This window comes from Vitis vinifera, chromosome 1, assembly GCF_030704535.1.
Source record: "Vitis vinifera cultivar Pinot Noir 40024 chromosome 1, ASM3070453v1".
In the NCBI taxonomy this organism is placed as follows: domain Eukaryota; kingdom Viridiplantae; phylum Streptophyta; class Magnoliopsida; order Vitales; family Vitaceae; genus Vitis; species Vitis vinifera.
Genome location: NC_081805.1, coordinates 14,212,468 through 14,224,363, shown reverse-complemented (window position 1 = coordinate 14,224,363; position 11,896 = coordinate 14,212,468). Strand labels below are relative to the sequence as shown.

At 45.3% G+C, this 11,896-nt stretch overlaps 1 protein-coding gene across 1 annotated transcript; it reads left to right on the top strand.

Annotated features, from left to right (window-relative positions):
* The first annotated feature begins 7,606 nt into the window (after positions 1–7,606).
* On the top strand, positions 7,607–9,056 carry LOC100854428 (uncharacterized). Its single transcript, XM_010655494.1, has 5 exons — positions 7,607–7,910; positions 8,044–8,113; positions 8,207–8,288; positions 8,400–8,688; positions 8,773–9,056. The coding sequence occupies exons 1-5, from the start codon at positions 7,607–7,609 to the stop codon at positions 9,054–9,056; spliced, it is 1,029 nt and encodes a 342-aa protein (XP_010653796.1).
* The last annotated feature ends 2,840 nt before the right edge of the window (positions 9,057–11,896 follow it).

Sequence of the window (11,896 nt, the reverse complement as noted above, 5' to 3'; positions counted from 1 at the left end):
TTTTCTGGTTCTCACTCATCCAGGCTCGCAATTGAGAACCGTTTCTTTTTTTTGCTTCCTTAATCAATTAGGAACTTTATGACTAAATTTGGGATTTTTTACCAACAGGCTGAACCGGTTTGGAACCGGTTCAACCGGTTCAGCACCATAGTTGGCAGCCTCTGTCAGCCATGAGGAACACTTGCCTTTCTTTGTTTGGTTCTCACTCATCCGGGCTCAGAATTGAGAACCGTTTCTTTTTTTTTTGCTTCCTTAATCACTTAGGAACTTTTTGACCAAATTTGGGATTTTTTACCAACCGGCTGAACCGGCTTGGAACCGGTTGAATCGGTTCAGCACCATAGCTGGCAGCCTCTGTCAGCCATGAGGAACACTTGCCTTTCTTTGTCTGATTCTCACTCATCTGGAATCGGAATTGAGAACCGTTTCTTTTGTTTGCTTCATTAATCACTTAGGAACTTTCTGACCAAATTTGGGATTTTTTATCAACCGGCTGAACTGGTTGGGAACCGGTTCAACTGGTTCAGCACCATAGCTGGCTGCCTCTGTCAGCCATGAGGAACACCTGCCTTTCTTTGTTTGGTTCTCACTCATCCGGGCTCGGGATTGAGTGTCGTTTCTTTTGTTTGAATCCTCACTCATTTAGGAGTTTTCTAGAAAAATTTAGGAATTCTTCTCAATAGGTTGTACCAGTTGAGAACTAGTTCAACCTGTTCTGCTGGAGGACTTTAGGTAGCCCTCGATTTTGGCATTTTTCGAGCCCTTATCCATGGGGGCTCAAACCCATTTGCTATAGGGCACTTGTGAGCCATCTTGAAGGTTTAAGTCAGTGTTTGATTTCAGTTAGTATGGGCAATTTGGAAGTTATGGGTGGTGTGGTCTAGATGAGTCTAGTTCGATTTGTATGACATTTTGGGAGTCCCTTACCTCATTTCAACCAGCTATATTCCTTTTTGGCACAAGCTTTGATGCTTGATTTTGAATACATGTTGCGTGATTGACTCACCCTCTGCTACAGCGCTTGGCTAGGGACCACAGGTACGCATCGTTGGCTTTGGTTGTTGAATTCATATGCATGCATGGTGCTTAATCTTGAATATTTGTTATATGTTTATCTATGTTTGGCTGACCTTTTATGCAGCGCTTGGCTAGGGACCACAGGTACGCACCCATTGTTTTGTTTTGTTGAATTCATATGCATGCCAAATACCAATTAGGATTGTGTGATTCATGACATCTATTTAGCCTAGGGTTTCATTTGACCTTTGACCCATATGCTCCCACATACCCAATTCATTAGTAGAGACCGAGTTTCGGGCCTAGAGGGGTGCTACCTCGCACGAGGTACCTTCCCAACGGGTAACCTGATCCTCGGACCCAGAATCTAGTTTTCGTAGAACGCTTTTTCCATACTGGGGTCATTAGGGGTTTTTTTTTCTTACTTAATTTTCCCCATTTTAAAAACAAAAATAAAAAGTAAGTGGCGACTCCAAACAACACCGTTCCTCACCGGGGGTGGGTTTTTCAAAACTAGAAAACGCCAACTTTTTCATTTCTTTCTTTTCTTTTAAAAGCGAGTCGCGTCGGTCCGGTGGATCAGGTGAGGGTCCACAAATTGGCGACTCCACTGGGGATCGAACCCAGAATCTCTGGTTTCATAAGAGGATCAAGCTTGAACTTGAGTTGGGTATATCGAAGCACATGGTTCATTGATAAGTAGACTCTTAGGCTACATAGATGACTGATGATCATGTAGTTGGCTGGTATGTGGCTTGCACCTGTGATGTGTTGTTGCTTGTGTGTTCACCTATTGGATTCTAGCATGCTTGCTCATTGTTGATTGGTATCTAGCTATGACATTTTGGATTATACTTAGATGATTAGATTGTGTGTAGATGTGTGGTAGGCTATCTCTTTGTGCATGACTATTTGCTGTATGACTGCTCCTTCCCTTGCATGACTGCTTGCTGCTTGTGTTTGTGGGGCACGTGTGTATCCCCTTACTTCCGAATCACTAGTCTTGGTCAACTATTCCTCATGGATTGCTTGTGTTTCTTGGGAGTCATTCCCAATTGTTTGCCTTCGACCAAGCTAGGGGTTTGGAATAGGATCTAGCATAAGGGCTATATCGATGTTTGGGAGCACTATGGAAAATATGGATATCTGAGCAATGAAGACTTGTATAGCCCTGAGCTGGATTTCATGGATACATGCGTGGCCAGCATGTCACTTTGATTATTGATTGATTGTTAGTTAGGACCTTAGGTTGCGTATCCCTGTGGGTACAGTCATCTAGTCTTTTAGGACTTGCCTTTTTTTTTTTTTTTTTTACTTTTGAGCCACATTACCCCTGAGGTATCACCATGTCAGAATCCCGTTCCTGCCTGTGGAACCGTATATTAGTTTAGCTATTAACATCACATGTCAGTTCATTCTCTCGGAAGATTTTAGTTATATATTCCTAGTTTGATTTCAGGATTGATAGTCACGGGGACTGACGTACCCCTTTCCTTTTGTAGGATTATTGATTAAGATTGACCTGGGTTCCCGAGCTTGGATCCGGATTGGAGATAGACTAGTTAGAGGATCGGATTCACCTAGCCAGTTAGAGCAGATACCAAATCATAGAGATATGGACCCTCAGTACGCTACCGTTGACCAGTTGGCTGAGATTACCGATACCATGGCGTCACTTAGGGACGCTATCTTAGGACTGGGTCAGAGGATTGATGGGCACCAGGCCCAGCCATTGCCGATTCCGGGGAGCACCTTGCATGACTCTACCATACCACCACCACCACCACCATCTGGGCCATCTGGACCTACTATACAGCAGGACTACATAGTTCCACCACCACCACCACCACCGGTTCAGTCAGCTCCCTAGGTTGGAGCATTTGTGTTGTATGGTCAGACTGAGACTACACCGCATTCTGTTGTGGCACCGGCACAGATTGTTGATGATACCCAGGCTCGTATTGATAGGATTGAGCAGAGAATGAGATCACTACATGTTTCTGATGGGATTATAGGTTGGGATGGATATGATGATATGTCAGTAGCAGCTTTGCCTGCTGAGTTCCGCATGCCAGACATTGAGAGATACACGAGGATAGGGTGCCCCCGTATTCACTTGCAGTTATACAACACTGTTATGCGCGGGCATAGACTGGATAAGGCACAAATGATTATGTTATTCCCTCTATCATTGAATGGTGCTGCTCAGCGTTGGTTTGCCTCTTGGACCCTTCGAGACGTAGGACATGGGTTGATTTGGGACAGGAGTTTATTAGACAGTATTCTTTCAATACTATAGTGGATGTATCCCAGAGGGAGTTAGAGGCCCTTAGGCAAGGGCCGGATGAGACAGTCACTTCATTCATCTCCCGTTGGAGGGAGAAGATAGCACAGATTATTGATAGACCTTCAGAGCGCGATCAGATCAGTATGATTATGTGCAGCCTTCAGCCCTGCTTTGCTAGGCATCTCATGGGCTTCCCTCAGATAGACTTTGGCTCATTAGTGCAGGCCCTCTATGGCATTGAGGAGGGTATATCTAGAGGTTTATGGGCAGATTCTTCCCTTTCAGACTCAAAGGGGAAGAAGTCGGGATCAGGCCCCAGGCCCTCAAATGTTGGTACTATTGGCATGACAGGACACCGGTCTTCACGTCGTCCTCCGTTTTAGAGTCAGTTTTTAGGCACTCCTTATCAGATGATACAACATGGTCAGTACAGACCAGTTGCTCCCATTAGGCCAGTAGGGCCTACTTATCTACATCCGCCACCACAACCGGTATATGCTACACAGGGACCCTAGAGGCCGCCTATGCAGTTCCATCATCAGTATAGAGCACCGCCTCCACCGAGGCCAATTAGACAGTTCACACAGCTTGGGATGCCACTGAGCTGAGCTTTTCAGAGATTGGTTGAGGGGAGATTGATTTCCCCGCTACCGCCTAGACCACCACTACAAGCTACCCCCCCCCCCCCCCCCCTAGGATTCAGGATAGATCTTCACTATGCCTACCATCAGAGAGCAGGCCATGATACAGACAGTTGTTCAACACTGAGACATGCCATTCAGGATTTGATTGATCAGGGCTTGGTTGATTTGGGGTGCCCGGGTGTAGCCACAGACCCGCTACCTACTCATGACACTAGAGCAGTACCTCCACCCCCGGAAGGGGTACATTTGATTGAGTTTGTAGGGGATGAGATATTTATGATGGGTTGGGATGGAGAGGCTCCTCATTCGATCAGTCTATATGAGGAGTCAGATTTTGTTGGATATATACCTAGACAGCAGATCCCTAGGCCATTCAGTTTGATCCCGGATAGGATTTATGGGCCGCCTCCAGTATCACCAGTATACTTACAGCATGTGCCACCTATGACACCCTTCATTCTGTTCCCATAGGAATATAGGCCCCCTCATAGAGAGGTTCAGATAGTTACACGGAGTGGAAGGATAGCACAACCTCCACTCGTTGACAGGCCATTTGCTGGTATAGCTGCTAGAGAGGAGGTTCAGAGAGAAGATGATGAGATATTACGACAACTATGCACTACTCAGGCTTGCATATCCATTTGGAGCCTTTTGGCCTCATCTAGTACGCACAGAGATGCATTAGTCAGAGCCGTTGGCCAGATTAGGGTTGACACTGCTACTACCCCATAGGGGCTTATTCACATGTTGACAGCTGATAGAGCTACATGTATAGTGTTTTCTGATGATGACTTGCCACCAGAGGGATAAAATCATGTTCGGCCCTTATTCATTGATGTTGCTTGTTTAGGCCGTCGGGTGCCGTCTGTTCTATTGGACAACGGCTCTGCCCTAAATGTTTGTCCATTGGTTACTGCCATTACGCTTGGGTTTTCACCAGATGATTTTGGGCCTTTTACACAGACTGTTAGAGCTTATGATGGGACTCAGAGGACAGTTATGGGTACACTCAGTACACATGTCATGATTGGGCCAGTTAGTTACTCTATAGTATTTCAGGTTTTGAGGATTCAGTCATCCTTTAACCTGCTTCTTGGCCGCTCGTGGATTCATGAGGCCGGTGTTATACCATCTTCCCTTCATCAGAAGGTGAAGTTCATACACGAGGGGCGCATTATCATGATACAGTCTGATAGAGATATTATCACTTCGTCTGAGCCAGTATTACATATCAGTCACAGTGAGGATGACTTACATTTGACCGGGTTTACGTTCGATGAGGTTCAGGTTGTCAGCTTAGAGGATGGCAGCCGAGATATGGTACCTATGTCATTTGACCAGCACAGCAGCACTTTGGTGCTCAGCATGATGAGAGGCATGTCTTATTTGCCTGGTATGGGATTGGGTCGCCGCCAGTAGGGGCCCCACGAGTTTACTTTCACAGTTGATCACGACACGCCCTACTGATTAGGTTACATACCCACAGAGGCTGATGCACGTTATATGTCACAGCTGCGCAGGAATAGGGTGAGGGCTCGCATGACTGGCATTCCATTTGATTATCTCCTCCGCCCATACACCTTCCAGTTGGCCGACTACTTCATTAGGGGTTCAGAGCATACACCTCGCACAGAGGGAACTGTTCACATTCTAGAGACAGTTGAGATTCAGGACATCCAGCAGGCCCTGGGTCAGATTCATTTGGACATCGGGACTACTGAGGCACCTGGTGCCATGATAGTCACGCCCCCATCACCGGACCGAGCTAGTATGTTCTCTATGTGTTTCCCCAAGGAGGTCCCTGACTATGACCTACCTATGGATTTGGGATATGGCACTGACGAGACGGACATGATCGGCATAGGCCGTATCTTCGATGCAGCGCCACACGGGCCCCATACTGTTTTCGACATGTTCGGAGTTTTTGTACTCGAGACTGATGAGGATGACTCTATTCCTGATGCCTACACTAATGATATGGATTTTGTAGGCATTGGTCATATCCTTGATGCAGCCCCACGTGGGCCCATTTCTGCTTTTGACATATCTGGGGTTTCCGTACTTGATGATGAGTCAGTCCTTGATGTCGTTACTTCTGATTTTGCATCTGTTGAGGGAGTGTCCGACTCTGTGGACCCACCTCTTTCTTTTGACACTATGTCTGGGTTTGTCACCCGCTTTGATGATATTTCTGATGGTAATAATTATATGAGTATTTTCGAGTACTTGAATGTGTCACAACATTTTCCTTTGATTGCACCACCAGCACCCACGACACATATATATGATGTTGATGATGTTGGAGATACAGATGACCCACTAGGTGGTCAGTCAGAGTGTGATTTTGTTACAGTGGATAGGAAAGTCACACCCATTTCTAGTAGCACAGAGTTGATAGATTTTGGGGCACCAGATCAGCCCAGGGAGATTAGGATTGGCTCTTCTCTATCTCCTGATGAGAAGAGTAGATTGATTGGCCTGCTTAGGTCATACTTGGATGTATTTGCATGGTCATATGAGGACATGCCGGGCCTTAACCCCACCATAGTGCAGCATCACCTGCCCATTTTACCACGTGCTAGGCCCGTTAAGCAGAAATTGAGGAGACTACACCCTCAATGGAGTTTGCAGGTTAAGGAAGAAATTCAGAAGCAACTCAGTGTTTGCTTCTTGTCAGTGGTTGAGTATCCTGAGTGGCTGGCTAATGTCGTCCCTGTTCCCAAAAAGGATGGCAAGGTTAGAGTTTGTGTTGACTTTCGAGATCTGAATAAGGCCAGCCCTAAGGATGATTTCCCCTTCCACACATTGATATGTTGGTTGATAGCATTGAAGGGCATCCGATGTTATCCTTCATGGATGGTTTTTCTGGGTATAATAAGATTTTGATGGCTCTAGAGGATATGGTGAAGACTTCTTTCATTACTGAGTGGGGTACTTACTGCTACCGAGTTATGCCATTTGGGTTGAAGAATGCAAGAACCACTTATCAGAGAGCTGCTACTACTCTGTTCCATGATATGATGCATAGAGATGTCGAGGTCTATGTGGATGACATGATAGTAAAGTCCCGAGACAGGGCAGATCACTTAGCAGCCTTACAAAGGTTTTTTGAGAGGATCAGACAGTTCAGGCTGAGATTGAATCCCAAGAAGTGCACCTTTAGGGTGAATCTGGAAAATTGCTGGGACACATTGTTAGTGAGCGAGGTATAGAGGTTGATCCAGAGAAAATCAGAGCCATACTTGACATGCCTACCCCGAGGACTGAGAAAGAGATAAGGGGATTTCTAGGTAGATTGCAATACATCAATCGTTTCATTGCTAGACTGACAGACATTTGTGAGCCTATCTTCCGCCTTCTGAGAAAGAATCAACCTACAGTTTGGAATGATGATTGTCAGCGCGCTTTTGAGAGGATTAAGGAGTGTCTCCTTTCTCCTCCGGTTTTAGTGCTTCCCATACCGGGGTGTCCTTTGCTTCTGTACTTATCAGTTTCAGACATGGCCTTATGATGCATGTTAGCTCAGCTTGATGATTTGGGGAAGGAGCGAGCCATCTATTATTTGAGTAAAAGGATGCTTGAGTATGAGTGCAAGTACATTATGATTGAGCGCCTTTGCTTAGCAGTGGTTTAGGCCACTAGGAGACTTAGACATTACATGACAGAGTATTCTGTGCTCTTGGTTTCACGATTGGACCCGTTGAGGTATCTATTTGACAAGCCTGTTTTGACCGGTAGGCTCATGAGATGGCTGGTATTGTTGACAGAGTTTGATATTCATTATGTCACGCAGAAGTCAGTAAAGAGAAGCATTGTTGCAAATCATCTAGCTTCTTTGCTGATATCCGATGACCGATCAGTTGATGATGATTTCCCTAATGAGCAGATTATTTCAATGACTAGTATTACGGGGTGGCGGTTGTACTTTGATGGTACCGCCAATCAGTCGGGGTTTGGCATTGGTATCTTATTGATATCACCATAGGGTGATCATATCCCCATAGGGTGATCATATCCCCAGATCAGTCTGGTTAGCATTTTCTGATCATCACCGGTTGACGAATAATATTGTAGAATATGAGGCTTGCATTACAGGTTTGGAGACTGTACTTGATCTTGGCATTAGACAGTTGGAGATCCACGGGGATTCCAACTTGGTTATAAAGTAGACTCAGGGTATCTGGAGGACACGGGATGAGAAGCTAAAACCCTACCATGCTTACTTGGACCTGTTGATTGATAGATTCGATGTGTTAAGGTATATACATTTGCCCAGGGCGGAGAATCAGTTTGCCGATGCATTAGCCACCTTGGCTTCTCTGATTGTGATCCCTACGGGGGTGAATGTTAGGCCATTGTTGATTGAGACTAGGTCTGCACCAGTTTACGGTTGTTTGATTTGAGAGATAGAGGATCAGATTGAGCTACCATGGTATCATGATATTTATCAGTTTCTGTCATGCGGCGCTTACCCAGAGTCAGCCTCAGCCAAGGATAGGAGAGCATTGAGACAGTTGGCCACCAGATTTGTTGTTTGCGGGGATGCGCTGTACAGGAAATCACTTGATGGCTTGTTATTATTATGTTTAGACCGTGCATCTGCAGATCGAGTGATGAAAGAGGTTCATGTAGGGGTCTGTGGCCCACACATGGGAGGTCATATGCTAGCACGTAAGATCATGAGGACTGGCTACTTTTGGTTGACCATGGAGATAGATTATTGCCAGTTTGTACAGAGATGTTAGGAGTGTCAGATGCATGGAGACTTGATACACGTGCCACCTTCTGAGTTGCATGCACTTGCATCCCCTTGGCCATTTTCAGTATTGAGTATTGATATTATTGGGAAGATCTCGCCCAAGTCTTCCAGTGGGCATGAGTACATTTTGCTTGCCATTGACTATTTCACCAAGTGGGTGGAAGCTACTTCTTATGCTAGGTTGACAGCGGCCAGAGTGGCCAAGTTCATCAGATCGCATATTATCTGCCGATACGGGGTCCCTCATGAGCTGATCTCAGACAGAGGGGTGCATTTCAAGGGCGAGGTGGACACGTTTATTCAAGAGTATGGCATTCAACATCACAGATCGTCTGCATACAGGCCGTAGACTAATGGAGCAGTTGAGGCCGCAAATAAGAATATCAAGAGGATTTTGAGAAAGATGGTCGAGATCTCTCGGGATTGGTCAGAGAAGCTCCCTTTCGCATTGTGGGCTTATCATACATCTTTTCGTACCTCTATTGGAGCTACCCTGTATTCTTTGGTGTATGGTATGGAGGCAGTGCTACTTGTTGAGATTGAGATGAGATATTTGAGAGTAGCACTAATGCAGCATATATCCGAGGCCGAGTGGGCCTAGTCTCGTTATGATCAGCTTAGCCTGTTGGATGAGAAGAGATTGAGGGCGGCAGATCATGTTCAGGCCTATCAGAGGAAGATGACCCGTGCATTCAGAAAGAGGGTCAAGCCTAGGAAATTCCAGAGAGGTGACCTAGTCTTGAAAGTCCTCAGGGGATTGATCAGCGACCCTAGAGGCAAGTTTAGACCGAGTTGGAGCGGGCCTTATGTCATCCGAGATCTGACTCGAGAGGGAGTTGTCTGGTTGACAGACCTAGACGGAAATTAGTCCACAGAGCCAGTTACTGTGGATCAGTTGATGAAGTTTTATGCGTGAGATCATGGTCAGAGGATGGGTGGCCGTCACTTCGAGTAGCCATATTCCCTATTGCACACCCATACATTGATATATACTATTGCTAGCCCTTTGAGCCTCACATGGTTTATTATGGCCTTTTATTTCATTCAGCCTTGCATACCTTTTCTGACCTGGGTTGGGGGCCTAGCCTTGTGCGCTTTGTATTTATTGATTGGATCTATGAGCATTGTGGGCATGGTGTCATTCTTCGTTTGTTCTTTCTTGCATCATTGCCTGTTTCTTTTCGTCTTCATTTTGCATCTTCACATCGTCTACCTGTTAGTCCAGTTTCTATCATCTCTATTCACTTCGCTTCTGTTTTCCCTTGTGTGATGATGATGCACTCTCGTCCTAGAGCTACCAGTCAGGTTTGTCACACCCTTTGTTCCGCCTGTAGGCTTTGATCCAAGATTCTTAGGTTGAAGGGGTCGGTCAAGATTGGAGGTTTGGGGTTCTTTTTTGTTGGATTGTGATAGTATGGAATTCGGCCCAAAAAAAAAAAACAAAAAAATAAAGAAAAAAATAATAATAAAATAAAAATGAAAAAAAAGGAAAAATTGTGCTTGTTTGGTATTCGTTGATATACTTGGGATCATCAGAGGTGGTTTTGGGTTTGAGAGATTTCTTTTTCCTTTAAAAGTCGAATGAGAGCATTGTACGATCCTTCTCACCATGGATCTGGGCGACACATTGGGAGTGAGGTTTGGGTTTCCTTGGCACTAGGCCCTTGGATCATTGTCTACATCATCATTCCCATCATATAGTGACTTGCTTTGATTTGGCGTTCTTAGGATGAGTTGTTCGTCGTTGTCACATATTGCTATATTTGTATCCCAGTTGGTTTCTCCATTTTCTTCTACACCCATTCATCATTCATCTTGTCCCTTTTCGTCTGCTTCTATCCTCGTCGATCGTCGTTTCATTTCATGAACGATGAGTTCTTTGGTGCGTATCACCTATTGTTCGTTTTTTATTTGGATGCAGGGTTGAGTCACCTTGCTCACATGGTTCTGCGATATTTGACATTGCGCACACAAGGGTTTGGCATTATCTATTGGGAGATTTGGGCCTTTGTTTCCCATCGTTTCATTCACCTTTTACCTCTGGCCTACATTACGGTCCGAGTCGTAAGACCACCCTGAGGCCATGAGATCTCGTGTTTGCTTTTATGCGGTTCATTCAGACAGGCTTCGTCTACTGATTGAGTATGGGATGTTGACAGGTCTCCATTACTTCGGGGGATATCGAGGGTCACATATTGTCTTTCCATTCAGTTTACTTGCCTCAGGTCCATGATTAGAGATAGATGATACAGAGAGTTGGGACCGTTGAGGGCACCTTTGCCTGATGTTTTGACACGTTTATACTAGGGCATGCTCCCATCCTTGCATGCTGGCTTTGGCTCTTTATACATGTACGCAGGCATTCCGTTTCGCCTAGCAATGTTATGGACATCAAAGTTTGAGTAAGCCCCGCATTCAGCCCAATTTCTTCATATAGCAGAGTGCTTCTGAGGTCTGACCCGAGATCAGATTCACAGTATTCATCGACCCAGCAGGGGTGCATACCCCATTCATTGTCTTGTTTGTTAGTTCAAATGAGTGGGTCTTCAGTGATGTATTCCAAAGTTTTCATTAAGATATCTGAGTTTCAGATGTACACACTGGGGCATATCCCCTATCAGTTTTTGTGGATATTGGATGTTGTGGATTAGACTGGAGGATTTTTTTTCCTTAGAAATGGATGATTGTGATATTTTCAGCTCTCTGACTTTAACCATATGTGCGGTTATAGGATTCTGACATGATATTGATATCTTAGACTGGGGCATAACTCCTTTCTTTCACCCTTGGTCACATTTGTGAGTTTGTCCTATAGGGGCATACCCCCTTCTTTCCATTTGTTAGTGGTGATTGTGATTTCTCGCTTGTCATTTATCGGCATTTTCTGGTGTTACACTAGGGTATACCCCTTTCTTTTGTCATGATGAAGGTGTTTGATTTCTGGCTTCTTCGAGTCATCTGTTGGCAGTCCCTGGACGTCATACTGGGGCATACCCCTTTGTTATCAAGGTTAGTATGTCAGCGGTTGCATCTTGAGTCCCCCTATTTTGCTCTAAGTTTTGTTTTAAGGCATCCCCTGTCTGTTTAGGTGTTTTGAGCCTTAGTAATGGCATCCCTACCCCCTTTTAGTTCGGTGGTTCCTCGGTATCGTGCCCGAGTTCGATCCCCTATTCCACCCTTTCCCGGTAC

Bases quoted from the DNA above. Each gene is read 5' to 3' on its own strand.
- LOC100854428 (XM_010655494.1), top strand. From the start codon at position 7,607: ATGACAGAGTATTCTGTGCTCTTGGTTTCACGATTGGACCCGTTGAGG. The intron at 8,114-8,206 runs GTAGACTCAGGG...CGATGTGTTAAG, and splicing joins GATTCCAACTTGGTTATAAA to GTATATACATTTGCCCAGGG. The intron at 8,289-8,399 runs GTGAATGTTAGG...GATATTTATCAG, and splicing joins TGATTGTGATCCCTACGGGG to TTTCTGTCATGCGGCGCTTA.